General features: G+C 39.8%; 1 protein-coding gene across 1 annotated transcript in view; it reads right to left on the reverse strand.

Annotated features, from left to right (window-relative positions):
- Positions 1-18,639, reverse strand: part of TMEM132E (transmembrane protein 132E) — a 405,930-nt gene that overhangs the window by 44,545 nt on the left and 342,746 nt on the right. Inside the window, exons 3-5 of the mRNA XM_018556800.1 lie at positions 12,731-12,871; positions 1,278-1,470; positions 947-1,090 (exon numbers count right to left, since the gene is read on the reverse strand). Coding sequence (XP_018412302.1) covers positions 947-1,090; positions 1,278-1,470; positions 12,731-12,871 — 478 coding nt within the window. The remainder of the gene's footprint in view (positions 1-946; positions 1,091-1,277; positions 1,471-12,730; positions 12,872-18,639) is intronic.

Raw genomic sequence — 18,639 nt, forward strand, 5'->3', positions numbered from 1 at the left:
CAGATGAATTCCCCTTCATTGTTGTAAACCGTATGGATACCTCTTCTGCCACTGTATCAGCCTGGCCCTGATTACTGCACATGTCACTGACAATAGCTAATACAGAGTATTTCTGGGCAATCTAATATATATTTTTGCCAAAAAACTACAAAAACAAAAACTTATTCTTAGCATTTTAACTAGGAGATACAGCAACACCGTAACCTAGTACCCTTTTACGTGGTCTCCATGACGTGGCTAAGCTTCAAGAATAGCTAAACCCAAGAATAAAAATGTAATATATTGTGGATTAGAAACCTGAGATGTGGTGGCTGCGTTAGTATAATTTTTCATGCATTTTTTCCTTAATTTTTATCTGGGGACCCTGCCAGTAACACACATTCTGTCCTACTGTGACAATCTGATGGTACAATCTCCTTTAAATCTATCAACAAGTGTGTAGTGTAAGGGCCTATCTGATTGTATGCAAATTAATGGCTAGATTAGGTAATTCCTCATATTACATTGTTTTGGTAGATCTAAAGTTGATTGTACAAAGATTGTATGGTCAGATTGTAATGTGTGTGGTGACCCTAAGGAGAGAACATCTCCAGTCTCTGTATCTCAATAACATAGGGGGGAGGCATTCTGTATCACAGGGAGGGAATTTAGGATTTATGCTATATCATAACAGACAGCAGAGGCAGAATGCACAGGGTGCACCAGAAGTTCACTGGGTTTCTGGCAGGATCACCAGGAAATATACAATTTCAGTGGTATATTTACATATATATATGTAAATACAGTAGATGGTCAACTGAATCTACTATTGCTATTCTATATCTATGATTATTTTCCTGATAATAATTCAGAGCGGTCACTGATTATTGTTGTGGTTAATGCTAAAATAAACCTGTATGAATATTATTAGTGACATAGCAGCAACAAGCAGCCTTGTATTCCTCACCTTAATGATGTCCTCATTGCTAGATTTGCATGATACAAACGTTGAAATATCTGTGATGACTCCAGAAGTTTCAATAGCTAGAACCTTTACAGGGATTGCAACTGTTCTTCCCGTCAGAATAGCTGTATTAATTATCTCTGTGTCCTGCAATTATAAATTACATTAAAAAAATGTCAAAATTAAAGCACAAGTGATCTAGTACTGATCAGACATACGAATTTGATACAGAAATGAAAAAAAAAATAACAGATGACCAGACCAGAAAATGAAAAAAATCTAATAGAGAAAACTTAAATAACATAGAAGTATGGGATGAAAGAGGAAATCTTACCATTGCCAGAGGCACAATAGCTCGAATATCCTTCTGTATTACTGTTAACTCTGTTACTGCTTTCTCCATTTCAGGAGGGGGTTTTCGACCTTGATACTCTAGATGCCACATTATCCGCCTTATGACAGTTTGACTAGTGAAATTCTCCATCTCAAAGTCCAGCTGCATTATAAAGTAAGGGGTATCTTCAGTCCTATGGTTGATTGAAAATAAAATATTTTCTAAGGTCAGTGAAACACAGAAGGATGTATTTAACATTATGCTCAGGATTCTTACTTAATACCGTAATATATATTATTGCCAATTTGTTTTTTATTATTTTTCAACGTCAGCTAAAAGAAAGATAAATAAATATTATATTAATTTTAACTATTGGCGTTATGTGCGAACGACTCATCATTTAACAGTGGCTGGGAACTCATTTGAACATATGCATTAAGAAAAAGAGTAGCATGTAAAGTGTAGCAACTAGCGACGCGATCAGTTTGCCAGAACCATGACCTCTTAGCAGTGACCTCTAAGCAGTCTGTGAATCCAAAGACCATTACACTATTGTTTTGTAGCTGAAGATTCAGGAGATTATGGGTCAGGATTCCCCAACCCCTATGATGTAAAAAACACTTAAGTAAATATTAAACGTTATGTCCTTAGAAATCATTAGCAACCAAATAGTCGTTAGAATCTTCATTCTGTCCTGTTAGTACTCTGAACTCTGGCAAAGTAGGAACTCTTCATAGGTTTGAAAGGAGACAGCACAGACATGATGGAGAAGTTTCTGACAAGCAGGTGTGCAAGGAGGCAGATTGGGGACAGGCGAGTATAAGACTGGGAGGGACGGGGGTGCTTAGAATAATAAATTCAAACAAACATAAATACACATTAAATCATGTTTCTATATAAGCATTTAAAAAAAATGTATAGGTCATGTAGGTTATTGCCTGGAATTAGATATTTGGCTTTTGCGCCAAAAGCAAAACAAACCCCCACCAAAGGGTGGTTTTTGCTTAACAGTTACCTCCCTAGCTATATTCAGCCATTTACAGTTATAACGTTAGGGTAGTATTTACTTGAATAAATGCTGTTCCCTATCCACATGGCTTTTGAATATACCCCATGGGCTTCTTTACAAGAAGATTATCTGCCAAGAGTGTTTTCGCAACTCTTGGGTAGAGGAAGATACAAAAATACATGGTTTCTAATCAGCAGGTGTAGCCGATTTCTTAGTCAGAAATGCAGAAACACTTTTCTAGCTCTTGTGTCACAGCAGACTATTCACTGCATTTATTGAGGAAAAGGTAAATGGCTTTAGCACAGTCAGTCTTAGCTCAGCATGACCTATATGTATGCATAGGGAACTACCCTGTGGTTGGGAGCTCACAGCTGGATTTTCTTTTCTTTTAACATTTATTAAAATTCATGTATATCATATATATACTAGGAATGCTCTAGTAAGTCCATCTAATTTGACATTAAGACACCTGTTACGTCATCATCCTCTTTTTACCCTATTTATACTAGGCATACTCTAGTAAGTCTATCCTATTTTTAATTAAGGCACCTGCTCCGTCGTCATCATCTTTTTATCCTATATATACTAGGCATCCTCTTATAAGTCCATCCCATTTTTAAGCACCTGCTCCATCATAATTGTCTTTGCCTCATCCTCTTCCCTTTGTAAAAGCCTGCTTACCACCCTTGAAGCTTGTTAAGCGGTAGGGTGGGGTGATCGTCATGCGTGTCAAAACTTTCTTCCCTCCTACAGATTGAAGGCAAATCTCCAGACACAATATGTACAACACTCTGCTAGTTCCTTTCTGACAGAACAGAAGCAGGCAACTTTCTTAACGAGTAACTGAGCAGTGAGATGTTTTTACAAAGCAGAGAAGATGAAGAAAGAATAGAAGTAGGAGGCGAAAAGAGCAGAGAGCAGGCAGACACTGGCGATGTAATTCTTTTTTAAAACGTAGAAAGCAGCCTGGCAACACTGCATCATTCTGATAACAGAACTATTGTAATAAGGATATGGGAGATCAGGTAGTTTCATACACGTGACCATTGAAAGTCAGTTGGTTACATTACATTTACATGACATTTTTCAATAAAATTAATTTTTCATGTAACCAACTGACTTGTCCGGATCCTGAAATTGACTACTACTAACCCGTCATCTTGTGACGAGTTAACCTCCCCTTTTTTCTACCATATAAAATAGGTTTTGCCCATCTTATCTGCAGAACTTAAAGTTCTAGTTGTCATGCCTTAATGGTAGCATGAACAAACTGGTTAAAACGCACTTGGGATGTAGTTGTAATGCTGTGAAAATCATACACTGGAAGATGCTTTTCACACCACTCAAGAGGAACAGCACCAAAACTGCAAAATATAAAGCTTTTCCTTAGCATACTCTAGAGATAATGATACAGTGCCAGATCTTGTGACCTGGACTTTCAGTACACCAGGCTACTTATATTTCAGGGACAAGAGTGAAGCATATTTTACAGTGAAGTGTACCAAAACACTTCAGTAACGTGAGCACCACTGCAAAGATTTCACTGCCCCAGGTTGTCTTAAAGGAGCTAGACTCTTAAGCACACATTAAATGTTCTCATTAATGTGCCAGAATCCTTTTGAAGTGCAGCCCCTCTTCTTCCTCAACCTCCTTTCCCAATTGTGGTGTGGTTGGTGCAAACCACCTCACACAGAGAGTGGTAGGGCTTATCAGAAGAGGCCAGAACCTTATGTGAAAACATATTATTTGTGCTCATGACTCCTCAGTACAATTCCAATCATATAGCATTGACTGGAGCAATCTGGTGCCCTGAGTGCCCAAGTCAGAAGACCTTCCATTTTCACACATGAAACTATGTAGTGATGCAGTCCCATAATAAGCTTTTCCAGAAGAAAGTTGGCAATATTAGCACAGTTATTTCTCTATTGAAATGCTCTATTAGCAGAATGCAAACTCTTACAGACCTGTTGACAAAAATATACAGAAATTAATCATACAAAGATGACATACGGTTGAGTTTTACTGTTAGACTTATTAAAGGAGAACTATGAGATGAGTGATTTCCACTCACCTCATAGTTCTAGCCGACCTGTGACAATGAGACTGTCACAGGTCGGCTCAGTAGATCATCTTTGTCACATGAAATAAGCTGCTTATTACACCAGGTAATGCACAGTTCTTCAGTAACTTGTTATCTTACAGCTGGGATTTTCTAAAATGATGACAACAAGAGGAAAAAGATTCTAGGTCAGCATAAGAAATTTTCAATTTGTTTCACCTAACAGGTGAGAATTTGAGACAGGGGCCCGCTGAGAAGGAATTATGGAAGACAGTTAAAGCTGAACTATGTTACTGTATCATAGAGCAATGAGATGAGCCTGCCATGCTCTTGAGAGTCTCTCTTCAATCTATTCCCACCCAGAACTCAGTACTCATATGATCACAAAGCTTCATAATATTGTCAGTAAAGGCAATTTACAGCTGTAGCACTCCTATGAAGCAATCTCTTAGTGTCTTTATATATTCCAGGTACACTCCAATCAAACATGAAAATGTGGCATTTAAACTAACTAAATGGACAAAGTATACCTACTGAATTACAGTTATTTTCATCCTGGCAATTACCTTGTGACTGGCTGTTCTGCAAGCTAAATTCCTATACATAACAGCATTACTTGCTTTTGATTTACCCTCAGTCTGAGCTTAAAATATGCAGGACAGTGTGATTATGTGTACAGGCACATATTTCTTCACAGGCAACATAGCTGTCTGGAGGAGAGTCTGTTCAGTATTCTCATGTTTAATAAAAGGCCCTGGCTTGCCTCCCTACCCACCAGTACCTCCTTACTGGGACTTTATTGTTGCTGCACTGTTTGTGCAATGTCAGTGTGGTTCAGATTCTGTTTCGATGAATCTTCTCTGCTTTTCTCAGTGTGGTAATGATTCTGTCTCTATGAATCTACTTTGCTTTTGTCTGTATGGTTCTGATTTTGTCTCTACAAACCTAGTACTCCTTCTAGCTGTGTCAGCATGGTTATAAGTCTGCCGCAGTAAACATGTTTCTGATTTTGGCAACACCAGTATGGTAAAAGTAACATGGCACAGCCTTTTACATTTGTTATTCATTTGTCCCCTTGTATATATGATCCTGATCTTGTTAGTGTGATAGTAGGCTAATCATGAACATGAGATACCTCTTGAAAGATCCGAGAACACTGAACATTTGTTCAGCAGAACGATCTTCGTGTGAATATACTTTTCCTCCTTGGGTGGATACTAATCTAGTGCGCAGTCACCTCTACAAATGGAGCACACAAAACAGTCAACTATGTTGGTGGACATACAAGACATTCAACTGTGAGCGATGGAAGACCACAAGACAATTGGCCTAAGGGGCAGAAAAAATTAGTCAGTTCACGTGTGCAAAAACTATCCTCTCTCTGACATCGGTTACAGCCTCAACAACACACATTGGTGCATGAAAGGGAAGTTGAACAACAAAGTTTAACAAAAATGTACGCCAAAACCCTGTATAAAGTTTAATATATCAGGATGCACCATTCCAAAGGATTTCTGTCAGTGGTTGGCACCTTAAAATGGAGAGTACTCTATTTAAGGGGGTGCAGTCCTTGTGATCCTTGTGGTCATATGTAGCACAAGATGTCTTGCACCTTTGAGCAGCATGGTACATGCAGAATGTGCCAGTATCAGGAACACTGGGTGTTCTCTGTGTAACTTACAACGACACATTGAAAGGAATTTATAAAAACTGGAGCAGTCAAAATCTGGAGCAGCTGTGCATGGCAACCAATCAGCCTCTCTCTTTCATTTTCAAATCTTAACGGAATAAACTGAAGAGAGAAGCTGATTGGTTGCAATGCACAGCTGCTTCACATTTTGTTTGCTTCAGTTTCCATAAATTCCCCCCATTGTGTAGTGTGTCTCTCCATTGGGTTAATAGTGAGTAGCCAATTCACATGGTGTAGAAGTGCTAGCATGCTAGGAAATGCTAGTTGTGCTCTGCTAACCTACCCTGATGAGTTATTATCTGTAATGTTTAATGCCAGAAAATTATTGCTCCTTTCTTGCAGGTGTTCAGGAACTATTTTTGATTTTGCACCTAATCTTTGTGCCAAACTTCCAGTTTTAGCAGCAATAACTTATTTAGTAGAAAACTGCATCCAAGTCCACCCTGGCATCCAGCCTTACCTTTGCTTAAACTCTTCATAGAAAAAACATTAACAGAACTAATGGAGGTGCCTTATGTCAGACAAGGCACTAAATTTGCTTGTGTAAGCTAAATTATAATGTTCGCCCCCAGGTGTCCAAAAATGACACTAATATTGTAGGGCATAGTCAAAAAAGATGTTTTCAAAACAACAGAAGCAATGAGAATGTAAAATAAAATAGCAGTGAGCCTTATAGTGTACTGTATATGTTGTGCCATTTAGTTTATTAGCTTACAATAAAGATGAGTGAAAAGATCTGTAAATTATTTAACTCTGTCAAAGTAATTTCTTTTCAGTGAATCAAAATTTTCCACTAAATATATGTGCATTTTCCTCCCCTGAGATGATATGCATGGTCACGTGTCCTAGTCATGTGTGCAGAGTTCCAGGAAATAAAGGGAGGGGCATTCATTTTCCCTTAGTAAAAATGGCCCCTGTGAGAAGAATGGAGATTGTAGATTGCCATTACAAAACCTTTCTAAATGTGCCTTTGTTGTTATTTTGAAGATATGAGTAAAGTTTATTTTTAAGTAATGAGATCTCGGACCTGCACTTCCTTCCTGTCTGAAATCTAAGTCTAAAATGTAAACATTTGTCAATCACTGATTCTCTCTTCCTTCCTTTGTTAGTAGCGAGTGATGTACTCTACTGTCAGCCTGATATGTCATGTCAGCTGGTATGTAAGGAGCGATAGGAATTCAAGTTCATGGCCAGAATCAGATAACCAAGCTCCTCAGGGTATTGCTGTATTTACATTACAAATATAATTCAGCCCAGATTATTGACTATCCCTTTATGTACAGGCAGTCCCTGAGTTACGAACATCCGAGTTACGTACGACTTGTACTTACGAACGTAGGTCCCAGGCTGTTCCACTAGTTGTAATGCTACAGTGCTCGTGTCGCGATAGTAGTACTGTACCTCCTGTACATTACAGGAAGTTGTTAGACGTGCAGACAAGGATTGGGTCTGGTTCATAGTACTGTACCTCCTGTACAAGACGAGAGGAGGAGGAGTGCCCGCCTCTTCTTCCGGGTCTGGTACTGTACATTGCAGGAAATCTGTTCAAGTTGCATTTAAAGTAGAACTCCATGCAATTTTATGCATTTTTAGTTTTTTAGTTTTAGTTAGTATGGTGTGGGATTACAGCCACTGTGAGGACAGCAAAACAAATGTTAGCATAGGGAAGGGTTAACCCCCTGTATCTAAAACTAAATTTTTTTTTTTTTGGCTGGATTTACACCTAAAAAATTTACCTGTTCCAACCTAAATACAAATTCAACTTAATAACAAACCTACAGTCCCTATCTTGTTCGTAACCCGGGGACTGCCTGTATAAATCTCTTCCCATCTGTATTAAAGCTCTGTCGTGCCATTTTCAATGCAGATTGAAATCGGCTTTAAAAGGTTAGAGACAGACAATGAATTTAAAGTGATCAAAATCACCTTTTTTCAGAAAACAACTTGATGAAATATTTATGGAATGAAAAAAGTGCGCTGCTTTAGATCTCTTCCCTGTGGGGGGTTTACATTTCAATGCAATTACACTTTTCTTCTTCCTCAGACCTGTATTTAAAATATACTTTAAGATTTCTTAAGATTGTTTAGCATTTGGATTTAAAAGGTGGAAACTGCTGTCTGCATGGTTAGTAAAATCAACAGAGTTTTCCAAACAGAACAAGAAGTATAATAAAAGGTAGTTTGTCCACCTATATACTCTCCAATATAGGTAACCAATGGAGCCAAGAAGAGTTGGTTAAGAAGCAACCAATAATAAGCATGGGCGAGCGGCTAAAGTGCTTGTTCTTCAAAAATACTGTGTTGGGTTCAGCCAGCCACCACAAGCATAGAATATCTCTAAATGTCCATCATTCTTAAACAATAATAGCCAATTAATGGGCAGCCTCAGATATTTTCAAAATTACAGCTTTATTGTGCCTTCATTTGCTCAGGAGGCGATGGATTCTGAATTTACCACTATATCCACATTTTAAAATCTAAATCCAGATTACTGCCAGAAATAAATGTGACATTAATGAATCCTGTCATGAGAAAAATACAGATTGCCTTTGCTGATTTCCATCTGAGAGGGGTCTGGCTGTCATACTGACCCCCTGGGCTTTGATCTTAGTCTAAGTCACTGACCTGAAAACAATAAAATGTGTCCAGAAAATCACAGTCTAGGGGGTCTATTCACGAAGCAGCCGAAGGATCTGGCCGTAGCTTATACCTGCAGTTTTCAACAGCACAAGTGTGAAGAGAACCTGAGGCTTCTTTATTAAAGTGCAAAGATACAAGTAATTTTATTTAAAAATGTTATTTTATGAGAAAAATACAAAGTCATTTTAACAGAAACTAAAAGAAATACTGATGCTGCTATTGCTGATCTCATTCTGAAATCCAGATAATGATCTGGAACAAGCATATAGATCAGGAAAGTCAGAGTTAGGTGAGAACTCTAAATCTGCATACTTGTTCCAAGTCAAAGACATAGTAGCAAAGCAACTAGATACACAAGACAAGCAGGCAGCCTTCATATTTCGTCAGCACAGGTTTCTTTTAATGGTGTTACTTTTAAAGTTAGACTGTCTAATGACAGTGCTTCTCAATCCTATAAAATGATGAACTCTATCACTACTGCTTTACCAATAGCCTATTGGAATGAATATGTTTACGATAAGTACCTCGAAAGTAGGTACATTTATTGTGTGCTAAAATACCCCGTCATCCTAATAGGTTGGACTTGATGGACTAATGTCTTTATTCAACCTCAAATACTATGTAACTATGTAACTATGTAACTATGTAATATCCTATATCTTGGACAGGCAGATCGTACTTGCGATGATCCTCAGCGGGGCGGGCTTTCCGATGACCGCAATGCCGAACGGGCAGTGTGCGCTTGCGCATACCGGCCTGTGCGGCTTTTATCTTGCGAACATGCCACAAACCAGCCGAACATCGTACGATGGTCGGCTGGTTTTCAAACATGTTCAGGTGCCCACACACCTTGCGATAATTGTACGATAATCTACTACTGTAAGGTCGCACGACTTTTATCTTACGAACATGTTCAAAAACCCACCAAGAATCGTACGATTTTCAGCGGGTGTGTAGCATGTGCTTAAGATAAAAGCCGGACGGCCGATGTGCGCAAGCGCACACTGCCCGTTCGGCATTGCGGTCGTCGGAAGCCTGCCCCTCAGCGTGGCAGGCTTGCAATCATCGCAAGTACGATCTGCCTGTGCAAGATAGGCAGATCGTACACTTTTTTAATGACCTTACAACCATCGCAAGACAAAAGTCTTGCGATGGTTGTAAGGTGTGTGCCCAGCCTTCCTAAGGTAAAAGTCGTGCGACCTTACAGTAGCAGGGGTCGCACGGCTCCCACACAACTTACGATAATCGTACGATCGCGGGATTTCCCGCGATTATCATACGATTATCGTAAGGTGTGTGGGCACCGTAAATCTGAGATTGTAGTCCATCAAGGAAGTGAGTCTGGAGTGGTAGGGAAGAAAGGAAGTGTCAGCACAAATTCGGAGATGATTTGAGGATCTACAGCTGAGTGATGAACAAATAAGATACATTTCTGGTTTTAGTTAGGGTACTTAAATGCATTTTTAAGATTTAACTCCTGAGTTTAGTGTCACTTTAACCTCCACAAAGTGGAAGCTATTCAGTGTTCAACAGTTCAAGCAACTGTTGTGAAGTTTGCAGGTGTACCAAGCACATTGTACTCAGAGATCTGTAATATGTTTCACTACATAATGTAAACTTGATCTGTAAGGCAACCACAATATCTGGCTGTCATATACAGCTCCATAGTCATCCACGTGTGAACACAAACTTCTTTTGCCTCTTGATGTGGCATACATGTTTTGGTGCAACATCTGGGCTGCTAACTTCAAAGGGCCAACAGGTCTACTGTATATGGTAGTTCCTGTCACTAGGATGTGCTGTGATGTTGATTCTGTCTAGTTCCTGTTCTTCCTTTTGCTCTTTCTATATGACTTTCCCAAAGTATTCCTGGGAATCCTTGCCCTTGTCTAGCTCTAGGTTTGCTTCCTGTGGTGCATTTGTTTTCAGCACTAGATGCCAGTTGAGGCAGGAAACTAGTATTAATACTTTAACTGTCTCATATTTCACAATAAACTACCTGAGAAGCAAAAGCCCCTACCACTGTCACCCAAACACTTAGTACCAAACCTAGAGCTTAAAACAAGTCAATAATTCTTACTCCTAAACCACCTCAATACTAAACATTTAACCATTAACTTGCCACTTTATAGTCAGTCTTCCCCCCCACCAACACTAAGGGCCCATTCAAACCATATGCGTTAAGGCTGCACTGGCCCTTTTCTACAGAGCAATCCCAACGCAGGACAAGGTAATTTGGCTTGTCACGGATTGGCTCTTTTCACACTGCTATAATGCATGGGTATTGCGGTGGTGCTCGCTGGAAAAAAATATGGTATGCATTACATTTTTTCAAGGCCACCAGGAGGCGATGCAGTACAACCGTTTTGCATCCCACTGTGCCAATAGAACGTGATGAAATGTCGCTTGGGACATGTCAATTAAGTTCTAAAAAGAAAAAGGTACACAGTGCAATGTGCCAGGATCGGCGCATCAGCACTGTGTTGGGCACCGCACACCAGCCGCTGTGCTGGTGTGAATTACCGCCAGTGCTTAACTGAATCTGTAAATTAAGCTCTTACCACTTAATCTCTCCCCCAACCCCTAATTCTTTAAATATAATCTAATCTCCAAACTAAACTCTTTCATTATTTAACTACTATTTTGCATACCACAATGCTGAATTTCGGCCAACAGAAAAAAAAACCTGATATCTGCTTTCTGTGGGTCTTTTCTGGCTCTCAATGCTGCCTCATTTGTCTCCAGTCTTCTGCGTAGTTTTACTTTGCATGTCTTCACCTGGCTCTTAACCTTATCTCATGTTCCTTGCCCTCGTTTTGTCTGTGGTTTGCTCTTGCTATGATCTCAGACTCTGATTTCTGCTCTCTGTTCCTGCTCTCATACAAACCTGCAAAGTTTTAGACATATGGCTTTGAACTGCAAATTAGTTTGTTCACTCTTTGGCACCGTTAGTTATCTCTTAATATATTCCTTGTTCTGTGTGGTCTTTGTTTTGCCGAACAGCCTTTTTCAAGCATCCAACCTGTTCAGGTGAGCACATTTGTAGTTAACCTATGTATGGAGCAAGCATGTTGAATGTCCTCAAAGCATGGCTGCTAAAAGTGAAACATTGTGCATCATTCATCACTGGACCAGAATAAAGAGGCAATCCAAGCAATAAGTAAAATTAAAGGGTACTGTGGAGCTAACATTAGAGCTTAAACTATTCTAGAGACATTGACACTGTAATATACTGGGGGAAATACTATTTAAAAAACCTTATGAGTTTACTTTTGTTTTTATCTGTTAGGCCAATTTGGGAGTTGTCTGCAGTGGCCCTCCGCTGCCCTGTTCCATGGGGCTGGATTTAGACAAAACTGGGCCCTGGCACATATAAACTGAGGTCTCCATAAGCATAGTATTCTAGCTCCTTTCACTTGCTGCCATTCTGCCAACCGGGGCTCCAGAGAGGGTGAGGGTTCTGGGCTATTGCCCAGGCCAATTCTCTGCAACACCAGCACTGCTGCTCCATATGTTAAAATAAATATAGCTAAAGGGAATTATATCGTACCTGCATGTCTGTCTGCCCTATACTGTCTGCAACTATTTGAATGGATATTGCAGAGCTATTCGCTGTATTTCATGCTATTTTTACACTGCTATAGCATTGTTTTAGATGAGACAGAAAATACTATAAGACAATACAATCTCTTTTGGCCTGACAGATTTCCAGAATCTATGAGAGAAGTGTGTGCTAACTTTAAGTGAGATCTAGGATATCTGGTAATTGTTTCTACTGATGATGGGTTTCTTCTTTTTTTTTGTAGAAAACAGTACAATTAGGTATTGTTTACTGATTTTAATTATTTTTTTTATTAAGAAGGCATTGAGTGCTTTATCTCTTTGGTTAATTTCACAGGCAGACATCTGTGCTCTGGTCATTTGTATAGTTCTTTCTCTACTTATTTTAATAAAAAATGTGCAGAGTTTAATTGGATTCAATAAATATTAATGTGTCCAACAATTAAGCAGTACATTTACAGAGTGTGCTGAATAGAGATTAAATAATAGTATACCTGTGCGGCAACCCTTGAACCTTTGACACATCTATGGTGGCTGTTGAATGTTTCCCTCCCGTCAGAAGCTCTGAGTTGACAAACCACTGTGGATCCCGAGACCTGGTGTTCTGCAGATTTATTCCTTTCTTAGCCTTCACCCTATAGAAGATAAAGAGGAAGGAGGATATGAAGAAAGGCCCAATTTTCAGCTTTCAGTCTATTGATTGCACAGCAGCTACATCCTCTGGTCTGGCAGTTCTTGTTATCGCCGATTGAAGTAACCAATACTCTGTAAATTAGTCATGCTACACAGATGTTCTGCCTAGGATGTCTAAGAGACTAAAATATATTTTACTTCTCTGAAAAGCTGCAGGATCTTATTTGACTTTGTTCAAAGGTAGTGCTCAGTGTGCCCTCTTCGATTAACAGCTTCCTTAAGGCAGCAACAGCTGTACCTAGAAAGTGTGATACAATCTTAATTTGCCTCAGGGAAATAACTGTGCAAAACTAAAAAAATGCCTCACTGGATTAGGATAGTATTGATGTGATTGTGTGCATCCTAAAAATGTTTTTTATCTTGTTTTTTTTTTTTTTAATCCATGTGAGTGTTCATTGTAGACATCAGTGAAGGGGTTGGAGTGGAGATAAAAGGAAGGAAGTAGGGGGTGACCTGGATCACTGCCAAGCAGCGTGAGACCTTCTGAAAGAGACTGGGTAAAAATAAGTTATATCACTGTACTGCACAGGAGAACACAGTCACAATGAGAAAACTTCTGAATAGAAAATAAAAACATCAGTGTCACATTTAAAATAGCATAACATACATAAAGATGTTTTATATTTGTGCTAACTACAATGTGTTGAAAACATAACATGAAGCAAATATTCCTCCACAAGTGTCACAACCAATATGTTAGTGCATTCATATTCTCACAGTATGATAGACATGAGATTAATGCTGGCCATACTAAACCCAGTTTTCTGCAGTAACATTGCTAGCAGTAGTTAGGGAAAGTAGGTGTTAACTTTAATCTGTAGCCAATTTTTTTGAGTTTACAATACAGTGCAGGAGGGTTCTGAGTTACATTTTTATTGCTCTGTCCCCATTAGGGAGATCTACCCTCACTCAGATATAGTTATCATCAATCAATCTTGCAGTGGGATCACAACATTCAAAATTATTGGGCAGATTTCATATCACGTTCATGTCCTATTTGTTGGAGTTTCACTTTAATAAAGGACATCTAGGAAGTAACAGGCAGTTTAGAATATTAAATGAGCAACACCAGTTGAAACTGATTGCGTAAATCACATGAGATTTTTATCATCAACAACTGTAGGAGAGATCAGATACCTATCCCTATAATACTCTACCTTCTCACATCCGGCCAGCTACTTGTTTCTCCAGGAGTCTACAGCATTCCAAGCCACAGATAACGCTCCTTTTTACAAAGCTACAATACCAGAATAAGGATACTTATTCTCAAAACAGTGACAATCTTTTTCCTTTGAGTCCAATAAAATTTCAAAATGACCAGAAACGTGGCCAGAAATAAAGATCCTTATTCTTGCGTAAAGGTTTATGAATTGAAGTCATAGAGTGACACCCATTAGGGTGGTTGCTTTCTTGGTGATTCTGCCACTGGCAATAGGTAATTGAATCGCCTATCTGACATCAGCCTATCAAATTAGAGCAAAAGCAATGTAGAGAAATGCAAAAGCTACAAGATTAGTAAGCAAACATTTTCCAACATGTTGAAAATCTCTCAGGGTTTGTTCACACCAGTGGCTGCTGGTGTGTGCTGTAAAGTACCTGTATATGTGCCTATGCTTTGTAAATCTAGAAAGGATTGTCACCAGCACACCAAACGTTTTGAAGCAAAAAGTCCTTTATTGACAAATCGCCATCCAATACAAGCGCTTTCGGGGTCTCAGCAGTACCCCTTCATCAGGCTCAGAATGACACAGTAAAGCAAGCCATCACCTTTAAATAGACATACCAGTGCATATTAAAAACAGACCACTCCCACCAGTTGCAGCTGGAAAACCATATATTCCCCACATTCTGCACTCAAATGAGGCTCACCTGTAATCCACTAATGTACACAGCGAGTTGTAATGATATGGCCGTTAGCTGGAAGTAACATCAGCTGGTTGCCTAAGGTACAGGATGCTGGCATGCACATCCCACTGGATGGCGATTTGTCAATAAAGGACTTATTGCTTCAAAACTTTTGGTGTGCTGGTGACAATCCTTTCTAGATCTGCATTGTTCACGGGGCCGTCCGTGGTCACTACAAGCACCCACCTGCTTGGCAGGTTACCTACTATTCCGGTAAGGAGTGCAGCTGGTTCTTGACTACATGTATGCTTTGTAAATGACGCATCACACTATTTTTTTCAACTTTATTGAGTAGTGACAAAATGGCATTTCATTCATGTTTATACACGGCAGTGCATTGCGACAACAGTGGAGTGAAACGCAACTCGCTGTGGTGAAAAAAAAAACCTGCATGTCCTACTTTTTTTCCGTGCACTTAACTGAACTAATAGGACATAAAGCAGTTTGTCTTGTCTATGGGTTGGGACTGCTGCATGGTGTAAATGGTCCCCCAATGTCACAAAACATAATTTATTTTTCTGTGCAAAGGAGGATCTATCACTGTACACATGTTGGAGAAAGAACTCTTCACTTCAGATACTGTGGAGTTTATTTACTGAAGGAAATAGACCATTAACTTTGCAAAGGAATGTTCACTTAGCTTAGTGAATGAGGTGATACTCTGCTGACTTCATGTATACTTCATGTATAAGAAAAAACATGTTTTCACGTAGCTGATTAGGCATTCCTTGCAAAGCGAATTGTCACCACATTCACTAAAGTAGGGTAACTTGCCTTGCAAAGAGAACAGCCTATTTGCCTTCAAATCAACACTTCTGTGTTCCTAATAAAAAAAAGGTAAAAGATCTAACTTGCAGAAAATCAAGAGAATAAATGCAAATTGCAGCTCCCTGATTCACTTCAAAATACGAGTAAATGTCTGCATGATCATGCTATGATTGCACTAATTGACATAAACATACTAAGGATTACATAGTCTAAGGAGATTGAGCATTTTATCCAATTTGCTTGGAAAGCATCAGATTTTACCAATTTGCATTTGTGTGTAAATCATTTTGCTCATCTCTAAGTTTTACAGCTGCAGTTTCTCATGTTATGTCAGTATACCTGTGGCTTTTGCCAGCTTAAGAAAGATCTAATACATATATAATAGTCCTACAAGATTAAATAAATGATGTCCTGTCAGGATAGCGTAAGATAGCATTCACTCCTTCACAGATACATTCATCCGGTACATCCTCATTGTACATGGCTGACTAATCATTCATCCCTTTCCAAATGGAAGGGGCTAATTGAAAGGTACAATGTAGATCCCCTGCCTCTCTACCCCCAATCAGAGAGCCTGACAGGAAGGGAGGTAGATACAGTGAATTGGGAGTATGATTATTCAGAAGCTGGAATAACAGATTAGAGAGCAGCCCCTCCCTCTGCTGTGCGCCCTGATTACACAATTAAGAACTAAAGATAGTGACAGCCGGGGGAGCAGCTGACAGCAGCTACCTGTGCCACTAATCATTGTAGCCTCCCTAACATGTGCAGCCAGGGCAGCCATTGCCCGGCAGAGGGCTCTATTATCATTCACGTATAACCAAACCTACACAGACTGAAGAAAAAAAAATACAGACAATAAATGATCCGCTGGTGCATAGGTGTAGTCTGTGTTTATAGCAATCTAGCTTTTATAGAGTACACTATAGTATTACAACATGGACAATCCACAGCCACTGCAGTACAGAAGCTGTAACTATTAAATTGTTCAGGCTCTAGTCTAACACAAAAGCAAAAATAGGATTACATAAGAGCCAAGGGGAAACATGTGACATGCTGTGGGTTTAAAGTGACACTAAACTCAGAAGTTAAATTTGTAAAAATGCATTCAAGCACCATAAATATTAACAAAAATGTAGCTGTAGATCCTCAAATTATCTCTGGATTCATATTGACACTGTCCTTCCTTCTGGAGGGTGGCTACTTTTGTTCCTCATGGTCCCTGTGTGTGTTGTAAAGAACAACTCTAAGCTCACTTCTGTGATGGACTACAATCACAATACAAATGAGCAAACTAAACGTGAGATTATAGTCCATCACGGAAGTGAGCTTGGAGCGTTACATACGCACATACAAATCCAACTACATTGGCCTATACACATACAGCACAGCAATGAAGTAATAAAATGAACTAGGATCACACTAATACAGCACGTTATTAATCTCACATGCCCCACTCAATATGGCCGCCGCTTGAGTGGGGCAACTCAGAATAATAACGTGCTGGATTCGTGTGATCCTAGTTCATTTTATTACTTCATTGCTGTGCTGTATGTGTATAGGCCAATGCCTTGGAGTTTGGTCCACACTTGTGGGCACACTGGCCAGCTGGGAAGATTGTAGAAGAAAGGTTCGATGTCAATTGTCAGGCTGCACAGTGATGTTCCCTTTACATGTAAGTATAACCTATTTAAAAATTGATAGGGCAGAACAAGTTTCTTGGGCAAACTCACTGGCCCAAGTGGCTCCGTCGGCTAACGAAGGGAAGGGGGGAGGAGTCAGGTGACATCACGGAAATCGACGTCTCCGGACTCCTCCCCCTTCCCTTCGTTAGCCGTCACGGACATCTACGTCACCGGACTCTACCCCCCATCCCTTTGTTAGCCAACGGTGCCACTGGCGGAAGGGGTGAGGAGTCCGGTGACGTTCTTTGTCCGTGAAGTCACCGGATCTCTGACGGGACCGGAAGCCGGCGGAGAGGTGAGTGTTTTCATTAGCGATCAAAAATTTTAACGATTAATCAATATATATATATATATTAAGAACATTTTTTTTTGCTCTAGGGATGCCCTGATACCATTTTCTTCGAGACCGAGCACAAATACTGATACTTTCCCACAAGTACGATACCAATTACCAATATTTTTTTAGTGTCATGTGACAGTTTTTCTAAAACAATATAGACTAATGATTTTAGGACAGTGGTGAAGTGCCAGGGCCCAGTCACAGTTGCAAATGCTGCAATCCTGGTAGTTCTGCCACTGGCTCCAAGCAGTAGAGGGACTACAAATCCCAGCAATAAAATATGCCAGGCTGTGCAGAGTCTCACTAGGGCTGTGCAGGGTCTCACCAGGGCTGTGCAGGGTCTCACCAGGGCTGTGCGGGGTCTCACCAGGGCTGTGCGGGGTCTCACCAGGGCTGTACGGAGTTGATACCTGTTTATCTTGCCAGCTACTATCTTCCTGTACTCTGTCCGTGCTGCACTAAAACCTTAACACATGTTATCAGCTTTGCCCAATTCACTTCTGTGGACTACAAAACACTCCCCACAATGATATGCAGATAAACAGGGAGGGAGGGTCAGGGGGTTTTCTGTAATCCTAAAACAACTCTGCTTCTCTATAGATATAGTACAGTGGATGAGCCTTGCTACACCAGATAACTAAGTCTGTTACTAGCAGGATCACAAGGTGAACATTAAGGGGAAAAAAAGGAGAACTATTGCAGCTACGATATCTAAGGACTAATACATTGAAACAGAGTACATATTTGTGCTTAGATTGAGTTACACTTTAATCATTAATTTTTTCACTTTAATTTTTCAGGGTGCATGTGATCAGGGTGTGTTAAGGTCATATCCATTCCACAAATATTATGTGCTAAACGGCATCCCTCTTTCACATCAAAGAAGGTTGGGAAGTATGAGTTGGGCCTTGAATACAGTGCAGGAAAGTAAATAGTCAGGGCATTGTACAGTGTATGGTGGATATGAAGGGATTCAAAGTCTTTGTGAAAAAAGTTAAATGTTTTTGGCAGG

The sequence above is a fragment of the Nanorana parkeri genome, unplaced genomic scaffold, assembly GCF_000935625.1.
Source record: "Nanorana parkeri isolate BGI_ZX_2015 unplaced genomic scaffold, ASM93562v1 scaffold253, whole genome shotgun sequence".
In the NCBI taxonomy this organism is placed as follows: domain Eukaryota; kingdom Metazoa; phylum Chordata; class Amphibia; order Anura; family Dicroglossidae; genus Nanorana; species Nanorana parkeri.